This window comes from Berghia stephanieae, chromosome 4, assembly GCF_034508935.2.
Source record: "Berghia stephanieae isolate SIO BIC M18660-M18661 chromosome 4, UCSD_Bste_1.3, whole genome shotgun sequence".
In the NCBI taxonomy this organism is placed as follows: domain Eukaryota; kingdom Metazoa; phylum Mollusca; class Gastropoda; order Nudibranchia; family Aeolidiidae; genus Berghia; species Berghia stephanieae.
Genome location: NC_088363.1, coordinates 24,797,493 through 24,819,258, shown reverse-complemented (window position 1 = coordinate 24,819,258; position 21,766 = coordinate 24,797,493). Strand labels below are relative to the sequence as shown.

Here is a 21,766-nt window from a genome sequence, read left to right as displayed (position 1 = left end):
CATAGACTTGTTCAAAGTAATAAATCAAAAATAAATACAACAACTTCACAAAAAGGACAAAGTACTAAAAATTAAATTTCTCAGGCTCAAAACTCATCTTCAGCCAATTTGCTGTAGAAGGGATTTGAGCCAAAAAAACTTCAGTGTTTAGTACTTTGTTTTACTTTACAGCTCACAGCTTCTAGCACCTTCATAGTTACTTCGACATAGTTTTTTGTTCATTAATGTTGTGTAAAATAGAAAACAAAATAACACAATGTGAAATTGAATTTAAACTTTGATATTCGTTCAAACGAAACATTTATCTGTCATTTGAGAAATAACGCAGATTCACGATTTTATTGTTTTACAATGGGGTTTCACATAGGCCATAACTCTAAGTCTTCAATGAGTTATTGAAAAATAATAATACTATTATTTTCATATCAACGTTAAGTCACCTGTATTGCAAATTGCTATTCATGGCAAAAAAGGGTATTTAAAAATTGTCCATGTCTCGGATCTGTGTTAGTTTTAGTACTAAGATACACACTGCGTAGTGAGAACTTCTATGTTTGTTTTAAGTTTTTCCGAACTCAGCAGCTGGTCACTGTGTATGCAGGATTCAATGAATTCCATCTGAGAAAGCTTGGTGGGATTTCAATATAATGTTGTTTTTTTTTATTTTTCATTTGACACCATGATTCCATGATTTAAGTCACAACAATTTCTTACAATCAATACACTAAATAAAGTATTCAATCAGTCAACTCATCTGGTCACCATCTAATCAACATCATCATTGTGGTGGTTACCAAATCTGACATTTCTTGACAGGGTTCATAGGTGTGCCAGGTTTACACTTGTAAGCTTCAGCAAATTCTCTAGAATTGGAGAGTGTGCCTATAACCCTGAAATAATAATAATACATAATATGTAATATGTAATAATTAATTCATACAGCGAGTCGAATCCACAAGGTGCTCTAGAGCACTATACATTCAAAGACAATAAGTTATACAAAACGCCAACACTATTACTACTCAAAAAGCCTGCCTGAATAGAGAATGTTTTCAAAAGTTTCCTAAAATTAATGAGCTCGGGTTCGTCTTTGGTTTCTTTAACTAATTTTTTCCATACTTTTGGGGCCCTGATAGAGAAATTTTTGTTCAGCTTTTTACATAAATCATGGTTCAAAAACAGCTTATTTCTCAAAAATTAGGAAAAAACTTTCATAAAATTTGGAAAGTGCAAAAAAAAAAAAAGCGAGGATTGTCAAACTTGGTATTCTGAGGATTTCCATAAAATGAAATAAAACATTGACATATATTAAACGCATTTTCATGGATTCACCATGCTTTACGCAATTCAAATCTCTCAGGCTAAGTGTCATTTTTGTGCTAGCACTTTTGCAACAGCCATCACTACTAATAGTCAGATACTCATTTCAACCTGATTTGAGTGGATAAGACACCAGAGTGAGAGTTTTGCAATATTTATATCAAACAACATAACGTTTAAAAAAAATATTCAAACCACAAAGTGAAAGGAAAACAGTAAGAAAACATTTTTCCAAATAAGTAAGTAAAAAAAAAAAAAAATTGAGCTTTTTCATATAGCGCAATATCCACTAAATGTGCTCAAAGCGCTTTACTAGAGTCCCTGGTCAACAGCAACATTTAACATGTAGGATGGGACATGATGCCTGTTAGGTGATATTGCAATTTTTCGGACAAAGACAACGCTGTTAATGGCCAGGTACTCATTTTACACCTGACTACAGTGAGAGAATGTGAGTAAAGAGTCTTTTCCAAGGACTCAACTACGCGCCGAGTGAAGTTCGAACCCAAGACCATCCGATCGAAAAGCGAGTATCATACCACTAGACCACATAGCTGCACAGTAAATGGAAACTTAACTCTCTCCTTACCAGCCATTTTCCGGATTGTCCCCAAAACTTTACACCCAACCTATACAAAAATAGATTTATTTCACTCAAATACAAAAGCTGTTAGTTCTTGCTATACATATTTTTTCTGCTAAAAGAGCTCTCCAACACAGTGTTAATATACTTTAACTATAACATTTTTGTTCAAATATTGTGATGTACAAAAGATGAATGAGAAAAATGTTATCTGCATCGTACGAATGTGACGATTTTCCTATGAGTGGTAAGGAGAGAGTTAAATAAAAATAATAATCTACAAAGATAGCAGTCTTTGATTGTACCTACCTGAATTTAGCAGGAGAATGGTTGTCTGTAACCAACTGTAAATGAGCGTGTTCCTTCTGACTATTTGAACACCATACCTAAGAGACAGAGAAATCTTATATAATTATTTTCGCTTTTTTACTTCCAAATAATGTAAATATTAACTAATCAATTAATTTTCTTTGCAATCTTTTCAATTTTCAATCTTTACAGTGACAATTTAAACTATTTAACAGTGTTGAAATTATTCATACATAAAGCGCTGCTCTGGCTGTGAAATGGCGCCTTATTTATATATACATCATATTTCCATTATCTATGTATCTTCTGTGTAAATTATAACATGTCTGTACAAAAAAAATTCCTTTTTGGGATGCATTAAAGTATTAATAATAATAATAATAATAATAATAATAATAAAAACAATAATTGAGCTTTATATAGCGCAATATCCACAAAATGTGCTCAAAGTGCTTTACAAGCTGTCCCTGGTCAACAGCAACATTTAATATGTAGGACGGGACATAATAATAATAATTTTCATGTTTTCTTCTCTGCTGCGAAGTAATGTTTGTTTCTACTTGATTGATGAGTTATATTCAAAAGTCAGATGTGTATGTGAGTGCGGGGTGTGTACTCTTTTATGTGTCCAATTTACTGTCATTGTCTATTATATTGGTATCAATGTGTACCAAAATGAAACTCCATTTATTTGGACAATATAGTTCTATCATTATTATTATTATTATTATTATTATTATTATTATTATTATTATTATTATTATTATTATTATTTTCATTATTATTATTATCATCATTTTCATCATCATCATCATCATTATTAATTATTATTATTATTATTATTATTATTATTATTATTATTATTATTATTATTATTATTATTATTATCATTATCATTATTATTATTATTATTACTATTATTATTATTATTATTATTATTATTATTATTATTATTATTATTATATTATTATTTTCATTATTAATATTATCATCATATTCATCATCATCATCATTATTATTATTATTATTTATTATTATTATTATTATATTATTATTATTATTATTATTATTATTATTATTATTATTATATTATTATTATTATTATTATTATTATCATCATTTATTATCATCATCATCAACATCATCATCATTATTATTATTATTATCATCATTATTATTATTATCATCATTATCATCATCATCATTACTATTCCTATCATTATTGTTATTATTATTATCATTATTATTATTATTATTATTATTATTATTATTATTATTATTATTATTATTATTATTATTATTATTATTATTATTATTATTATTATTATTATTATTTCTATTAGTATTAAATTAAATTCAGTGTTAGAATGTTGAAGTAGACGTGAGGCTGAAAGAAAACCATACACAAACTGATGTACGGTTTAGAATGATTATAGGAGAAGTGGAAATAATTTGAAGAAAAAAAAATGAGAACAATTACCTGTGAAAAACCTAAGAAGAATAGCTGCTCGTGAGTCAACCCAATACCCGGTAACAATTTCTCATCTCCATTCTTTTCCACCCATCCCTTGTATGCCTGTGTAGAGATAATATAAAGAGTCACCATAAAATACCTGCTTGTTGTTCCACTGTACATTTTAAGACTTTTAATATTCTTTGCCAAGTTTTATTTAATTTATCAACATTTGATATTTCTTTTATAGATAGAATGCGCTTGGCCAAGGAGTTCACAACATTGCCATCCGGAAGTATAACGGACCAACACACAAACTCTGTGTAACCATGAACTTTTATAGTCTGGTTAATACAGTTTAGTGAGAACAACTCACAAACGCGGATGGCAAAAACAATAACAAAGGCCTGAGTGACGTCATCTTCGAACTATGTATATATTACCAAATTGTGTTGTGATACAAAATTATAATTTCCATACAAGGATCAATAAAGTATATCTTATCTTATCTTATAAAAGCATGGATTCAACCAATAGCTGAGGGGAAAATTGATTTGAGATTTGGATAACCAGAATAAAGTCTTGAACTTGACAACTGTTGTGATTTTAGATTAACTAGTTCGTTTCTGAAGGAGCAGACAAGGGTATGAAGATTAACCTAGTAAAAAGATAGGAAGAGTTAAGTGAATAAAAGAATATTAAATGAATAATACCACAAAACTCACTGATACAAACAATGATAAAATTCGTTATAACTAATAAATGTGTGCACTGACTCGTCACAAACTCCTAAACATGTGACAACACACTGAAAAACTGGAAGAGACATAATAAACGAAATACAAATCATGTCACATCCACAAGCTTAATACGAAAGACAAGGTCAAAGGCATTAAACGATAAACTAAATAATAAAATTTACTGGACAGAGAGAATTAGCTTCTTTCCAACTCCCTGCAACTAATTGCTGACAAAACCTCACATGTTCATATTCCTCATCAGGTAAAAGATCGAAAAAAGTAGATATATGCTCATGACACAAAATAATGGAGAGCAAAAGTCACGGGTCACCACAACTAGTTTGTGGACCCAGAGGTTTTTAACCACTTTAACAGCGAGATATTGTGATTTGGTTCTAATGTTAAAACATGTCAATTTAGTCTGTTAAACACATAAGTGGAGGTCGGTAACCCTTAGTTTCCACATCAAAGGCACTTGACTAGTTAGAATTGGAAACAGACTACATATCATCAGTGTCAAGTTTCGACCACAGAGTACTGTAAGTCATGCTTAATTGTTTTATTCAACTCAGCTGTTGATAAGTAAATGGTTTTGGGGTCCCAGATGTCTCAGTTAGTAGAACACTTCCTTCATAAGCAAAAAAAATAAAAACAAAACAGGTATTGGTTCGTGCACATTGATTGGGTAACTCTGTTCATTTCTATCATCTTCTTACTTTGTGGCGATAACAAATTGATGATTTAATCACTTGGATTTCTCAATAATCTGGACACATTTCTGATTTAGTTCTGGTTAAACAAAATGTGAAAGTAATTTCAACCTACATGATATGCTGACTTGATTCCACCGTTATCAGCAATGTTTTCCCCTAGAGTTTGCTTCCCTCGTAGCTGTGGATTGGTAAATACACTAAATCATTTATAGGAATAGGAAATATGTCAGAGAGGCAGAAATTGGTACTGACGTGAAACATTACCAAGAGTAAGTACATTAAGATAGCACAAGCAAAAATAAAATAAGAAATTAAGAGAAAATTAGAGATATCCTCATTTTTAAATGGTTCAGGTGTGTTCTCAGGAGGAATGAAAGAAATGAAAAGGTTGATCAAATTTGTTGTGAATAACTATATTATGAAATAATGATGCAAAAGAAAAAAGAAAATAAGGATCATGTTAAATAAGTGACAATAGCCAGGCGTGATAGATCGCTGTGGTGGTCAGATGTACCTTTGGCTTTGTATCGACTAAGGTCTCAAGTAAGGTGAAAGCACTGACAATTCTTTGGTTTCTTTTGGCATTGTATGTATGTACGTACGTATGTACGTATGTATGTATGTATGTATGTATGTATGTATGTATGTATGTATGTATGTATGTATGTATGTATGTATGTATGTATGTATGTAATTATGTATGTATGTATGTATGTATGTATGTATGTATGTATGTATGTATGTATGTATGTATGTATGTATGTATGTATGTATGTATGTATGTATGTATGTATGTATGTATGTATGTATGTATGTATGTATGTATGTATGTATGTGGCAGAGTCTGAAACTTCACTGTTCAAATTAATACTCCAGCTCTATACATTGTACATTATTTTAGGAAATGGTATTATGTCAATGAATATGTTACCCTTGTTACAATATCATGTATATTTCCTGAAATAAACAATTTTGATATGTATGTATCTATGTTTGTATGTATGTATGTATGTATGTATGTATGTATGTATGTATGTATGTATGTTTGTAGGTAGGTATGTATGTATGTATGTATGTATGTATGTATGTCTGTATGTATGTATGCATGCATACATGTATGCAGGCATGTGTGTATTTATACGCATGTATATAATAAAATCTCATATCGATCAAAAGCAGTAAAGGGAGGTCTGTGGATCCTAGGTGATGAAACAAAGAGAACAGAATTAGTACTAGTCAGTTTAATCTCTAGTCAGTGTAGGCTTGTCAAAAAGAGTGGTAAGTTTCTGCAAGGTTTACCATATCTCCATCACATATCATCATTCCTTTTCCTCCTGCTAGCAAAAGCAATGGTGATAATGATGATGATGATGATGAAGATGTGATAATGATGAAAAAGAAAAAGAAGAGGAGGAGGAGTAGGAGGTGAAGAATGTTGAAAATCTCACGTTTTCGCCATTCAGTTTATATGATGAATACTGGTCCACAAAACACTTTGCCTTGGTCTTAAACCTGTCTATTGACGTATTCTTCCACCACTGGTTCAAATTTCCATACTTGTCAAACTCACGACCTGTAATATCATCAATGGAAGTAACAGCAATCAATGGTCATGGGTTGTAGTTATTGTCAAGGAAATTAATTGATCGATGCTTGAAAAAGCAAATTATATCAAGTATGCGCTGTAATGGACTGCAACTGATGCCCGGGATATTCTAGTCTCCTCTAGAAATAAACCTTAAAGACAAATTTCCCCTTCATCATTGCCTTTTCACCCTGGGTCAGGTTATAGGCCACAGACAAACAGTTTCCATCCATCTCTATCCTGAGCTGACATTTTTCTGTGTTCTTTAAGGTTGTTCAAGGATTTAATAGAAACATCCCAGCTAATATCATATCTATATCATTTTCGGCTCCAATCGTATGGAATTCTTTACCACCTAAAACCCGACAATGTGAAAGTCTACCAGTCTTCAAACAGCATCTAAAAACCGATCTTTTTCATTCTGCTTATCGTGATTCTATGTGAACTTTGAACAAGATATGTGTGCGACTGTTGTAGTGATTTTGTAGTTGAAATGAATGAACATGTGTGATACTAAAAAAACTATTGTAAAGCACCTCTGAGCACTATTTGTGGATACTGGTGCAATGTCAAATAATGATTATAATAATAATATTATATCATCAATCCAGTTACTGGACAATTTTTCTGGCAAAATACAATGTGACTGTTTTGCGTTTATCAGACACTACTGAATTTATATAGCATCCCCTCAACTGCCTACTGTCAACAACTTTATTGTGTGACAAGATGGCCCTCTGCTGAATTGGCCCTCGTCAATTATTTAACCGAAAGTAGTCACTTGGACTGTTGTGATAATAACAACAACAACATTAACAACAATAAAAATAAAATAATAATAATAATAATAATAATAATAATAATAATAAAATAAAATAATAATATAATAATAATAATAATAAAATAATAATAATAATAATAATAATAATAAAAAAAAAAAAAAAAATAATAATAATAATAATAATAATAATAATAATAATAATAATTTTTAAAAAATGAATTTTAAAAAAACAAAACAGTCATTTGCATAGTGCCTAACCCCAATTTCAATAGGCTCTAGGAGCTTGATATGAGCAATAGGAAACTAAAGAAAAAAATTCAAAATTCACCTTGATCATCAAATCCATGCGTCAACTCATGGCCCATCACTACGCCCATGGCACCATAATTAAGAGACCTGGATGGAAAAAAATGGAGGGGTTGAATGAAATGCTTAAAATTGAAGTTTTAACCTAATTGTAAATTTTGAGTTAAAATAAATGCATTAATTAAGGAAAGCGAGTCTTGCTTCTTAAACTTAAAAAAACTAAAATTTCCTACTACAGTCGGATGACTTGATTAGTCACAAAAGTCAAGCAATGTTCAGTCTGTTCAGTAACCATATGGGTGACAGTGATTTCTAAAAATTACGGCCCTAATGTTTTTTGTCCTTGTAGAGCTGCTTTCTATATATTATCCCACTTGACCTAGGTGTGAATGAGTACCTTGCTATGGGCAGAGATGGATCTGTTAGATCTAGCAGAATATACTTTGTAACAGACTGGTGTTCTATGAAAGAGTAGCATGCAATCATTACAGATCGTTTAATGTTAGAGACACTGGGATAAACTTCAGCTCTCCGAGTTTCATGGTTCAAACGTATTATAATATCATCAGCTCAAACAGGAAAAAGATAATGATGAGTAGATTAAAAATTAAAGACAATTTTTACTCTGGATAGTTGATATCAAAGAAAGGAACTTGTAAGACAGCAGCAGGAAACACCATTGTGTTGTCATTGGGCTTGTAGTAAGCGTTGACTGTGGAAGGGGTCATGCTCCACCTGTGTAGTATAAATATCAAAGGATAAACTAGGAATTCATGACATACAGAATATCCAGTTGGACACCCCAAGCAGTAAAATGACAGTTACTCCTATCATATTTTAAAAATTCAAAGTACAAATGGTTTGAAAATCTGATTAAAATCATAAATCTATTAAAGAGTAACATTAAAAAAAATTATGACAGACATTAGAAATGAAATGAGACTTTCACAGAATTAAAGACTACTGACTACAAGTGGCTATGTGCTCTAGTGGATTGACACTCGCTTTCGGATCGGAATGTCCTGGGTTTGAGCCACGCTCGATGCATAGTTGAGTTTTTGGAAAAGGCTCTTTACTCACATTCTCTCACCGTACTCAGGTGTAAAATGAGTACCTGGCCATTAACAGCGTTGTCTTGTCAGAAAAAATTGTAATATCGTCTCACAGGCGTCATGTCATGTCTCGTTCTAAATGTTATGCATTGCTGTTAGTCAGGGACCCTTTGTAAAGCACTTTGAGCACGTTTAGTGGATATTTCTCTCTATATTTTTTTTTTTTTTAAAAAAAAGGCTTAAGTTTGAATAGTTTTATAATTGGACTGGTGAATCACCGAGTCAACTCAGCCATTTCAATTTGTTTTGGTTAAATAGTAAAAATGTTTAGTCTACTTTCATTTCACACAGCAATCACAATAGTGGTTTTAATGTTTTTGAAATGTGATAACACTTATTAACAAAAAAGCAAACTTAGGCGACAATAACAATTTACTCATTCTTAAGGGGACGTTTCCTGAGCTTTTCAAAAGTCTTGATAAGTCTGTAATCTTGGGCTCTTCGATTGTTGCCGAAATAATCGGTTTCATTCATAATCAGCTGGTGAAAAAGACATAAGAAGTGTTGGATTTATTTTGTCTTCAAACAACAAATTTCAATTTGGATTTAACAAAAACAGTTTTAATCTGCTTAATGATAATAATAATAATAATAATAATAATAATAATAATAATAAAATAATAATAATAATAATAATAATAAAATAATAATATAATAATAATAATAATAATAATAATAATAATAATAAAATAAAATATAAAAATAATAATAAATAATAATAATAAAAAAATGGCATTTATATAGCGCTTTACCCCGTTGTCACAGGCTCTAAGCTCTTTACAGTGATATAAAACAAAACATATTACAGTGAGACAAGTGTAAAGGAAACGTGATATGAATTCAATTTAACAACAACAAAATATGAAAATAATATTGCAACATTATGACGTAAAAAGATAAAACTTTAAGCGAGATTTGAACGTTGTCAACGAATCCGAGCATCTCACGTGTGATGGGAGAGAGTTCCAAAAATGGGGGCCCGAAAATTGAAAAGACTGTTCACCTATTTTACGCAATGGCTTAAGTTTGACAAGGATTGATTGGTCATTTCTTGACCTCAAGTTTCTATTGGGGACATATATGTTTAGAAGGCCTTTAATATAGGAGGGACTGTTCGTGCTCAGGGATTTGTAGATAATAATAATAATAATAATAATAATAATGATGATAATAATAATAATAATAATAATAATAATAATAATAATAATAATAATAATAATAAAAGTCTTTCCATTTTCGAACATAATAGAAAAAATTAAAATAAGAGAAAAAGGCCATATTACTAAATACACACAGTTACACAAATGTAATGAAAATTGAAAGATTTGGATAGTTCATACTCACCCCTTTGTATTTCTTATCAAGTTTAGCATTATCCAATATATAGTCAGGAAAACCAATCATATCATGCATAGAATTGGCCTGGAAGTAAAATGATGAAACACAAAAGAAGGGGGTTATGAATTCTTTTATAAAAATTGTTTTTCTTTATAAAAAAATCAAAGCATGATAAGGCAATGCTGGAAAAAAAAAAAAAAGACAGTAAAAATACATAACTTATCACAATAAGGGTTGCTTATGCCAAACGCCTTAAAATATCCTCTGAACTAAAAAAAAATTTTGAAAGGTTCAGGTAAAAAATTCCCAGATATGGTCATAGTTATGATATCATGTGGCTATTAGGTATGACACTTGCTTTTGGATCGGCAGGTCCTGGGTTCGAGCCTTGCTCAGCGCATAGTTGAGTCCTTGGAAAAGGCTCTTTACTCACATTCTCTTACCGTATTCAGGTGTAAATTGAGTACCTGACTGTTAACAGCATTGTCTCTGTCAAAATAAAATTGTAATATCGCCTAACAGGCATGTCCCGTCCTACATGTTAAGTGTTGCTGTTGGCCACGGCCCCTTGTAAAGCGCTTTGTTTAGTGGATATTGCGCTATATAAAAGTTCAATTTATTTTATAAGCAATCAAAAATATATCAAAATTAAAAACTTATTTATCGAATTCCTATTTCAAGTTATAAAGTTCCCGTTCGATTACATTTTTGAAATGATTTATACTTTTGGAATCTTTTGTCATAAATTTCAAACTGTTCCGCAATGCATTCTAAAAAATTGTACTTTAAAAAAGATCACTTTTCAGCTCTTTCTACCTGTAATATCTTTATTTGATCATAAACTGACCCAATTTCATAAAACACAACTATCAACAAGAAAAAAGTCATTTTCGTGTGTTTACAATCTGCATTGAAATTAATACTTAAGTCAACATGCTCTCCTTTGTTTTCAACTTTTGAAATAGTGACCCGATATTCAGACCCAGCTACTCAATTACTGCTTGATAGACGGAAAAATAAAGGGGGGGGGGATAGAGAAAAGATCTTGACTGCACCCATGATTAATTCCGGTTACTTTGTCTGTGAAATGAATACTCCCAAGGAATGAGCCCTCTGGACCTCCCTTCATGAGACAAAACACACAACTTCACAGATCATATGATATTGTGAATTCAGTCAAATAGATCAATCCACACCTTATCCATTGCAGCAGCTTTTGTCTGTGCATCCATCCAAGAAAGAGTTTTAAGGTTCCTCATGAAGGCATGCCTCACATTTTCTACCATTTTTTCACTCTGTGGACAATAAAAATGATAATAATAATAATAATAGCAATTGTAATAAGAATAAAGTAAATACATTATTTATTTATTTAATTATCTTAAGAGCTTTTACAGTATTTCTCCAAGTGGATTATATACATACTTGTGGCTATGTGGTCTTGTGGTATGACACTTGCTTTCAAATTGGAAAGCCCTGGGGTCGAGCCTCGCTCAGCACCTAGTTGAGTCCTTGGAAAAGGCTCTTTACTCACATTCTCTCACCATTCCATACGTGTAAAATGAGTACCTGTCCGTTAACATCGTTGTCTCTGTCGGGAAAATGATAAAATTGCCTAGAATCGTCATGTCTCATTCTATTTGTTACTTGTTGCTGTTGGTCAGGGACCCTTTGTAAAGCTCTTTGAGCACATGTAGTGGATATTGAGCTATATATAAAAAGCTCAAGATCAAGCTCATTCCAATGAAGATGACGAATGCAGTCTTTTTTTAGTCACTTTTACGATAATCTTGGACAAAGACAACACTGACAGGTGGTTAGAATTTCAATCTGTATCTCAAAAAACTGGTCCAATTCCTTTAAATTAGTCCAATTTCCTTGCAGACTGATGAAATATAGAAAAACGTGCAGAAGATATGGGGATATCTATAATTTACAGAGTCTCGATTCTCATTATCTGCGCTTGTCAGCAACATTTTATATTAATTTTGTAGCTGATAAGCAATTGCCTTACCAGTCACTTCATAAGATCACTAAAATCAGTCTGACTCAATAAAATAACATTATAAAAGCTGCGACTAAAAAGTGTTATTTTATATTTTAAAAAGTAATAATTTTATAAGCCATGAAATAAAATTATACCTTTTTTTTGCTACCTCCTTTAAACATCTCTTTGACGAATAAGGCCCCTAGGGCGTAACCCAAATTCATATCTGTTTCTTCAATACATATGTGCCATGCTACATCATTGCCTTGTTTACCTGGGATAGGAAACAATTTATATTACGTTATACAATACATAGGGGGTGGGTCCCCCGATAGCCAAGTTGGTAGAGCAATCACTTCAAATGCAAAGGGACCAAGATCGATCCCGGGGGCAGTCAGGATTTTCTCTGACCCCCTTGTTCACCCAGCAGTGAATGGATAGCTGAGTCTGTTAGATTTGGCGGTAAGTACTTTGTGATAGACTAGCGTCCTATCCAAAGGATAGCAAGCAATTGCTATTGTCCATCTCACGCTATAGAAACCAGGATAAACTCCAGCTCCATGGGCCCAATGGCTCTGGAGGACTACTTTATATAATACATGTGCTTTTGGAGAATGTTTTCCACCAGATCTGATATTCAATCCACCAACCTAATCACTGCTGGGGGATAAAACCTCCATTAAAAAAAAATGAGGTAAACTTATTTTTTAAAAAAGAAAAAGAATTGAACATGTAAGATGAAAAAGATTAACAAAATATATCTACTGAGTGTCAAAGTTTCAATGATTCCCCCCCCCCCCCCCTCTCCAAATGAATTAAAAACAGCAAAACAAACATACAACCATAAAAACTCAGCTGTAAGGTTGCTTGCTGCCAGAGAGAATGAGAATTAACCAGTTCCCTGCCATACTCAGGAAAAACATGTATTTAAACATTTGGTCAGAAAACTCATCCTTCAAGTATCGATCAATTTAAATGAGGCTCATCTTGGCAAAAATTCTCAAACCTGGGACCTTGCGAAATGAAACTCGCATACTTGTAGGATATACACTTCCAGGTGTCTCTAAGACTCACATGACGCTTAAGCCTTTACATTTGGAAGGCTGAACACTGACCAAATGAAAGTGCAATGAATTTTAAATCTTATAACAATCTAAAAACACTTCGACAAATTTCACGTACAGGATAGAATATTTTGTGACATCATGAAAATAATGACAATAGTTATTAAATAAACAAAAACAACCCCTACTTCCCCCTCCCCCCCCCCCCCCCCCCCCCCCCCCCCCCCCCCCCAAAAAAAAAAAAAAAGAAAAAAAAAAGAAAAACATCCCAAACAAAACAAAATAACAAAAAACAACGTTTAGTAAAAAGGAAATAAAAAGGAACAGAAGAAGCTACAAAGTTCAATAAATTTGGTTGTGCAGGGCTGACTTCATCAGATACGTTCAATACACTGAAACAGTAACTCACCTAACATAATTTCCTCAAAAGCAGTCTGTGCATTCCTGAAGGGCTTGGACAAGAAACTGGCGTAGGAACCCACCACTTGCCATATCAGGTAATTCGTTAAAATTCTGAAATACAGAAAAGATTTTTAAATGGTAATAAGAGTGATGTAAAGAACATATGATGATGATGATGATGATGATGATGATGATGATGATGATAATGATAATGATGGTAGTAGTAATAGTAGTAGTAGTAGTAGTAGTAGTAGTAGTAGTAGTAGTAGTAGTAGTAGTAGTAGTAGTAGTAGTAGCAGCAGTAGTAGTAGTAGTAGTAGTAGTAGTAGTAGTAGCAGCAGTAGCAGTATAGTAGTAGTAGTAGTAGTAGTAGTAGTAGTAGTAGTAGTAGTAGTAGTAAAGTATAGTAATTTCAGTAATAACAATAAAATCACAATCAAAATAATAATAATAATAATAATAATAATAATAATAATAATAATAATAATAATAATAATAATAATAATAATAATAATAATAATAATAATAATAATAATTTAAATTTATATTAATAATAATAATAATAATAATAATAATAATAATAATAATAATAATAATAATAATAATAATAATAATATGATGATGATGATGATGATGATGATGATGATGATGATGGTGATGATGATGATGATGATGATGGTGGTTGGTGGTGGTGGTGGTGAAAACAATACGAAAATAATGACTCACACTTTGCCCCTGTCTGTTTTCATGTATTCCTCTAATATCAAATTGAGTTTTGTGAGAAATTCAGGAGAGTAAACAACGACTTTCTCGTCAAGGGTGATTGACACACCAACTCTGTTTAGTATGTGATTGGTCAAGTGCATCCATTCAATCTTAGAGAGAGAAAAATACGATACTATTATTTTGTTTATCCTAATTTTATGGGTAAAGAATTGTATCAGTTTCTGACCTCCTGTGTTCCTTGCAATTATGGTGTTCCAAGATCTCTTCTGAGGAGATTATATTCATGTTGTTATTGTGCAGCTATGTGATCTTGTGGTATGACACTCGCTTTCGGATCAAAAGGTCTCGCACTCTGCACATTGTTGAGTCCTTGGAAAAGGCTCTTTACTCACTTTCTCTCACCGTACTCAGGTGTAAAATGAGTACCTGGCCGTTAACACCGTTGTCTTTATCTGAAAAATTGTAATATCGCCTAACAGGCGGCATGTCCCGTCCTACATGTTAAATGTTGCTGTTGACCAGGGACCCCTTGTAAAGGGCTTTGAGCATATTTAGTGGATATTGCTCTATATAAAGCTCAATTATATATTTTTTTTATGATGATATAAATCATACTATTCGATTTCTCGAATTTCTGATTTGTGGTGAGGGTCCCAGACAGAGCTACTGTATTCTAGTGTAGGTCTAACAAAGGCTTTTTGCACTTTAACTTTATTTCCCTCCTTCTGTCGTATAAGCTTCTTCTGAAGAAGCCTAAAGTAGAGTTTGCTTTTTTTGCATATGTTTGTAACATGATCTTTCCAATTTAGTTTATTAGTTATTGTTACTCCTAGATATTTCGCCTTGCTCACTTCTCCTATTACAGTGTTATGTATTGTGTATGTTGAATGTATGATTTTCCTGTTGTTTGTGAATTTTAGAACCTGGCACTTCTGGGGATGGAATTCCATGCTATTTTCTATTTCCCAGCATTGTAAGGTATCTAGATGGGCTTGAAGAATTTCTGTGTCACGTTTAGTTCTTATTGTCCGACATAGAAGGCTGTCATCTGCAAACAATCTCAGTTGGGTTCCTGGTGTAAGTCTTTCTGCCATATCATTAATGTAGTCAATAATTATGACTTTTTAAAAATAGCACACTGGTTTCCGACTCTAAGTATATTTGGATGAAAACAGCTCACAATGAATAAAAATTGATTAGTAAAAACCTTTACTACAGTATTGAAAAAATTGATTTCTTTAAAACTTCTCGAAAAATTCTTGTTCAATATCACAGTAAATGACATCATAAAATACACTGTCACATCATGATCAATTTGATATAAAATCAAAAATAATCCAATGGTGAAAACACAGAAAAATATCGATTTAAAACTAGAGCAAGATTGGAGCGACTGACAGGCTCTAACAATTACTATCCACTTTATTCGTATTTGTACGAGTTTAGATGCATTAATCATTTGATGAGAATATAATTATATTGGGTCTCTTATACAAACATGTGCTAAAGTAACTTAACTTGTTTTGAGTCAATTAATTTGAGTTTTTAAAGACAAAATTGGACAAAAGTTATATCACTGAAATGAGTATTATCTTTAATAAATGTGAGCCAAATTTCATCAATATACATGGATAATCAAAAAGTAACCGCAACCCAAAGAACACAAGTTGAGTTGCTCTGCTTTGGAAATAGAGGAAAAATTTGATGCACTAAAGTCAGCATTGCATGTGGTCACCACGATTTCCAATCATTGTTCGGACAAGTCTCCCCATGGAGTTTATCAAGGGGTTCTTGTCATTTGCTGTCACGCATTCCATTCCATTCTGCTTCAACAATATTACAAATCTCATAAGTATTCCATGCTTGCCATTGTTGTTCCTTTTTAGGTGTTTTGAGGAGACCTCAGAGGTGCTAAATAAGATTGGTGTCTGGATTTACAGCTGGCCGCTTGAGCACACAGGTCCTATTCTCAGTTCGTTGAGGTTGCACAGAAGGCCTTCTCACTATGAGTCCAGCAATTGCAAGTCTTCCTAAAATTGTCCAACTTGAAATGTTGTTTTCCACAGTGATGTCATTGGCATTAGAGAGGGGTTAGTTGTGACTGGAGAAAACATTTGATCATCATTGGCCATTGATACTTGGGGTTGACCTGTCCATCTTTAATCCCTCAAATGCCCTTTCATTGTTGGACTTTATTTGCGATAATAGAATAGCAGGTAGCTCTAACATTGAAAACTCTGCAACCTCGGGGGTCCTGCAATGAATATGGCCAAGTAGACAGACTCTCACTATGAGGCTCAATTTCTACGTTTTAGAGAGTAGAAGAATTGAAATCAGAGTAATTACAAAAGATTTCACAAAGATAATATTATAAAAAAAACCCAACCCCCCCCCCCCCCCCCCAAAAAAAAAAAAAAAAAACAGCAGTAAAGGAGAACATGATGACGTTCAATCAAGGCACACTGGTAAGAAAGGCTTCTGTTTCAAGAATTTAATAATTCCGTTTTCACGATTGTCCCTGTAACATTCTTTATAATTCCTTCTTTGCGTCATTTTCAAAGTCGAAATATCAAGTTGACTTTAAAAAAATGTTCACCATGCCCGCTATGATTGACGGATTGCAATATAATTAAGCAAGCATGTGGTTTAATAGATGCTCTTTTAGATGGACATAACCTTTTCTTATTTTCACACATTCTCATTGTTCAACAATAGTAATGAAGTGTGTAAAAATGTAAAACTACCTTTGCATATGCATTACAACTCATTTGTTTATTTATCTATTCATTCAATTCATATAATTAATTCTGTACCCCTAGCCAGGATAAGCTGATTTTTGGGATGGGACTTTCCTTGTAATTTTCATCCTGCTCTGTATGGCACGTTATAAACACGCTTTTTAAAGATGTAAAAGTAGGGGACTTACTAGTGGCCATGTCCTTGTCAAGTACCTATAGTCATACTTATGATACTGTTTATTCTGGTCACGTCTCTCCTCATCCGGCGTTGTTATCTGGAGGGGAATAAATTGTTTTGTTTATCTTTGTAAGATTTTAGATGCACTAATCATTTGATAATAATATATAAAATGGATCACTTATATAACTTATTTGTTTATTTATCTATTCATTCCATATATTTAAACTTAATGTGTCAGTAAATTGAGCGTTTTTTATATAGCGGATTATCCACTAAACGTGCTCAAAGTGCTTTACAAGGAATTGGTATGTGGAAAGGAATAAATTGTTTTGTTCGTCTTTGTAAGAGTTTAGGTGCATTAATCATTTGATGAGAATTCAGTGGATCAGTTTTATAACTCATTTGTTCATTTATCTATTCATTCCATGAATTTAAACTTAATGTGTCATTGGTATGTGGAAAGGAATAAATTGCTGTGTTCGCTCTGTAAGAGTTTAGATGCATTAATCATTTGATGAGAATATATACATTGGGTCACTTATATAACTCATTTGTTTACTTATCTCTTCATTCCATGTATTTAAACTTAATGCATAATTATTTCTCATGACTTGTAAATTGATTTTATATGCTTCCATCCTTATGTCTGTGCTTTTCTAAGTATGCAATACTTGACTTCCAGAAAGATGAACAAAGTTTAGTCACATAATAACCAATGTCTTTCTCTTACATTAATCTCTTTATTCATTTATTTATTTATTTATTTATGTTTGAGGTCTCAAGAGGATTAATCATAAAATTGTTAATTATCACAAATATTCTTGTGAAAAGAATAAAAATATTAAATCTTTACGAAAAGAATCCCAATTCCTTTTCAAATCCAAACTAATAAAAAGGTTGATTCATATGACAAACTCACATTAGCTATTTCAGTTTCCAATAATATAACTTCTCTTAGTCTTTCTTCAGTGAAAGTATCATTGGGGGCACCGAGTAGTTTATACACTGTTTTCATATAGGTCAGATACCCCTTTAAAACCTGGAACAAAAGTTTAGAAAAGGGAAATCTTTGTTCAGTTCTACATATCAAATAGGAAAAAGATACATAAAACATACAATGTTGTTGACTGAGATGCAAGAGAAAAAAAGAACTATATCAATCACTATTTTCAAAAAGATTGCTTTTATAAAGTGCAATATCCACTAAACGTGCTCAAAGCGCTATACATGCGGTCCCTGGCCAACAGCAACATTTAACATTTAGGACGGGACATGACGCCTGCTAGGCGATATTACAATTTTTTCGGACAGAGACAACACTGTTAATGGCCAGGTACTCATTTTACACCTGAGTATTGTGAGAGAATGTGAGTAAAGAGCCTTCTCCAAGTACTCAACTATACGCCGAGTGAGGCTCAAACCCAGGACCTGCCGATCCGAAAGCGAGTGTCATCCCACTAGACCACATAGCCGCATAAAAAATAATGAATTAAAATGCTCATTTACTAATTAATACACTACAAATTATTCCCAATCAAACCTCTAAACGCCTCTGGAAAAAGATTTTGTGTCAAGATCCAAATGTTTTATTTATGCTTTAAAAGAGGTCCTCGACATTATTCTAACCTCAAATTACAGTTCAGATTTTGTTCAATTAAAAGGACTACGGTGTTAAAGAAATAGTGAGAACAAAAGTCTACCAAAAAAAAAAAAAGATGATTGCCAAAATTAACTTTTTAAAAGTATAAAACTTGATATCTTAATTTCTTTAAAAGACTGCTTTTTTTTTTTTCAATCACAATGATTGAATGATGTTAAGTTTCGATGATTGACCATGAATGTTGTTTAGATTTTGGAAAATTTACCTTGTCGTCATCAACTGTTTTGTTTAAGTAGTTATCACGGGTTAAAATCAGAAGTCCTCCCTGATCAATCTGTTGACATAGAAACACAAATGTGAAATGGGAATTCATTGAAACAATATTTATTCATAAAAAAATAGTTAGAAATCATTTAAGTCTGAATCAATGTTGACATAGAAGAACCAATGTAAAAATGGGAATTATTGAAACAATATTTAATTCATAAAAAAGATAGTTAGAGAACAGGAAAAGGAAGTAAAGTCAAGAAGAGAGAGAGGAAGAGAAGAAAAAAGAAGAATAGAGAGAGCAAGAGAGACGAGGAGAGAGAGAGAGAGAAAAGAGAAGAGAGAGAGAGAGAGAGAGAGGAGAGAGAGAGAGGAGAGAGAGAGAGAGAGAGAGAGGAGAGAAAAGAAAAAAAGAGAGAGAGAGGAGGGAGGAGAGAGGAGGAGAGAGAGAGAGAGAGAGAGAGAGAGAGAGAGAGAGAGAGAAGAGAGAGAGAGGAGAGAGAAGAGAGGAGAGAGAGAGAGAGAGAGAGAGAGAGAGAGAGAGAGAGAGAGAGAGAGAGAGAGAGAGAGAGAGAGAGAGGGGGGGGGCAGGGGTCCCAAGCTAAAATCAATAAAATGTCAACTATTTGAATAAGCTTTGATTTAGTTTTCCAATTTCTACACAATGAGTAAAGGTCTTGTAATGTGACCAAACGTCTAAAATCGGTATTATACTGGGGTGAACCTTATGCTTCAAATTGAATCTTAAGCTTAATTTCTAACTACTCAGTTAAAATAATTGCCTTTACTAATGTAATTTTGCCTTACTTTTTTATCAAGGAAAACAAATCAATTTGCTACTTCTGTTCATTTTGAGAAAACAAGCAATTTTCTTTATCTAGCTCATTTCAACTTAATACCAAATTGATGCGCTAGGCCACAAATTTGAAATGTAATCGATTATTAATAATCTAACTCTGTTAATATTTAAACTAACTCTTTTTTTATTTGTATCTGTGAGACGATGGAGGATACAGTTCCTGTGTAAGTAGAAGGTAATGTGAGTGTTGCTGTTCGAAGCTCGAAGAAATAAATAACAATGTGAAATTGAATGTAATGTAGCCTTCAATTTAATATACGAAAACAGATAAAATGGACGTTTTGGGTTTCCCCTTAACAAAACAGGATGAATGAAACACTACGGACGAATGAGATAATGTGGTAGTGGCATATTTATTGTGTAAGTAGAGGGAATGGGTCTGTGACCATGAGAGGCTTGAGATAATTTTTTTATTTCTGCACTGATAATGATAGGAAATTAGTTAAAATGACATTCTACAATGCAATATGACAAGAAAAGTTTTCAATAAAACTGATCAAAATGAAGGAATATATTGGTAACAGGCATCTTAAGAACAAGGTTACTACTGAATATTAGTATTCGTTATATTCAAGGTAATGTTGCTGGATTTAATGGGCCATTAATGATATTATTGGTCATTTATAATGCTTTTAAAAATAGAGATAACATTTTTTCCTCACTTAATTGTGTGAAGATTGTAGCTATATTTTGAAGTAAATGTGTCTCGTCTTTTATGATTTCGTTGTTGTCAAAGTCTGTACTCGGAATTTGAGACCTGATATATAACCTTATCTTTTTGCATTTAGGGAGAATCTTAATTAACATTTTCATCCATAACTTGTTTTCATAACACTAAGTTTTAACATTTAAAAAAGTTATTTTTAACTTCAAGGTAATACAAAGAATGAAAGAGAAATATCAGATATAATAAAGGAGAAATGGCTCAAATAGTTTGAGCATGTTGTAATCAGAAAAAAAAAGAACAATATCCAAGTACAACCTTATTTTGGATAACAGACGGAAATAGAAAAAGAGCCTGACCAAAGCCAATGTTGAAAGTTGCCATCAGCAACATCATGAAAGAGAATAAATGCCTAAAACAATCGATTGGGGCCTAACATTCCAAGGATACAAGGCAAGCTAAGATCTGAAGTAGACTATAAATCATAGATTTACTTGTATATAAGCTTGTTTAATTTCGATTTCCTTTTTTCGACAATAAATAAAAATTAATTAAAAAAATCCCGAAGACTAAGAAATTCAACACAAATTCCTTCAACATATGAAAAAACGAAACTAATGCCATTTCTCTATTTTTAAAAAAATAAGCACAATAAGCTGTTGGGTTTATCATCAATTTTGAACCTGCGGCAGTATTAATTAGATTAGATGAGATTGAAAGTATTCTTCTTCAAAGAGTTAGTGTCCACAGAAAAAAAAGTGAATTGGAGCTTTAAGATTACTGAACTCATGTGTTGGAAATTAACAGTTTCCCAATGCCAGGGTGCAATCTTGAGAGCAAACAATGGGAAAAGGTTCAAATTTCAATCGCAGGAGTTCGATAACTTTAATAATATACCCTTCCATTGACATCATCTATACTATCTCTTATAAAAATGTACTCTTTCCTTTACAATGATTGGTTCTCATTGTAGTCAAGACATCATTATGCTTCTATATCTTTTTTTTTTAGTAAAATCAGACGCAAACTGGAGAAAAA

General features: G+C 32.3%; 1 protein-coding gene across 6 annotated transcripts in view; it reads right to left on the bottom strand.

The window, feature by feature from the left end:
• Positions 1–640: 640 nt before the first annotated feature.
• Positions 641–21,766, bottom strand: part of LOC144970286 (endothelin-converting enzyme homolog) — an 89,635-nt gene continuing 68,509 nt past the window's right edge. For all 6 annotated transcript variants that reach the window (XM_078909771.1, XM_078909773.1, XM_078909772.1 and 3 more), the window contains 16 exons: positions 19,204–19,272; positions 18,258–18,377; positions 17,346–17,432; positions 14,420–14,568; positions 13,701–13,804; positions 12,383–12,501; positions 11,437–11,535; positions 10,247–10,324; positions 9,279–9,382; positions 8,415–8,525; positions 7,813–7,880; positions 6,567–6,691; positions 5,231–5,296; positions 3,693–3,788; positions 2,213–2,289; positions 641–890 (listed from right to left, as the gene is read on the bottom strand). In XM_078909771.1, the coding sequence (XP_078765897.1) occupies positions 791–890; positions 2,213–2,289; positions 3,693–3,788; positions 5,231–5,296; positions 6,567–6,691; positions 7,813–7,880; positions 8,415–8,525; positions 9,279–9,382; positions 10,247–10,324; positions 11,437–11,535; positions 12,383–12,501; positions 13,701–13,804; positions 14,420–14,568; positions 17,346–17,432; positions 18,258–18,377; positions 19,204–19,272 (1,572 nt within the window). In that variant the 3' untranslated portion in view covers positions 641–790. The remainder of the gene's footprint in view (positions 891–2,212; positions 2,290–3,692; positions 3,789–5,230; positions 5,297–6,566; positions 6,692–7,812; positions 7,881–8,414; positions 8,526–9,278; positions 9,383–10,246; positions 10,325–11,436; positions 11,536–12,382; positions 12,502–13,700; positions 13,805–14,419; positions 14,569–17,345; positions 17,433–18,257; positions 18,378–19,203; positions 19,273–21,766) is intronic.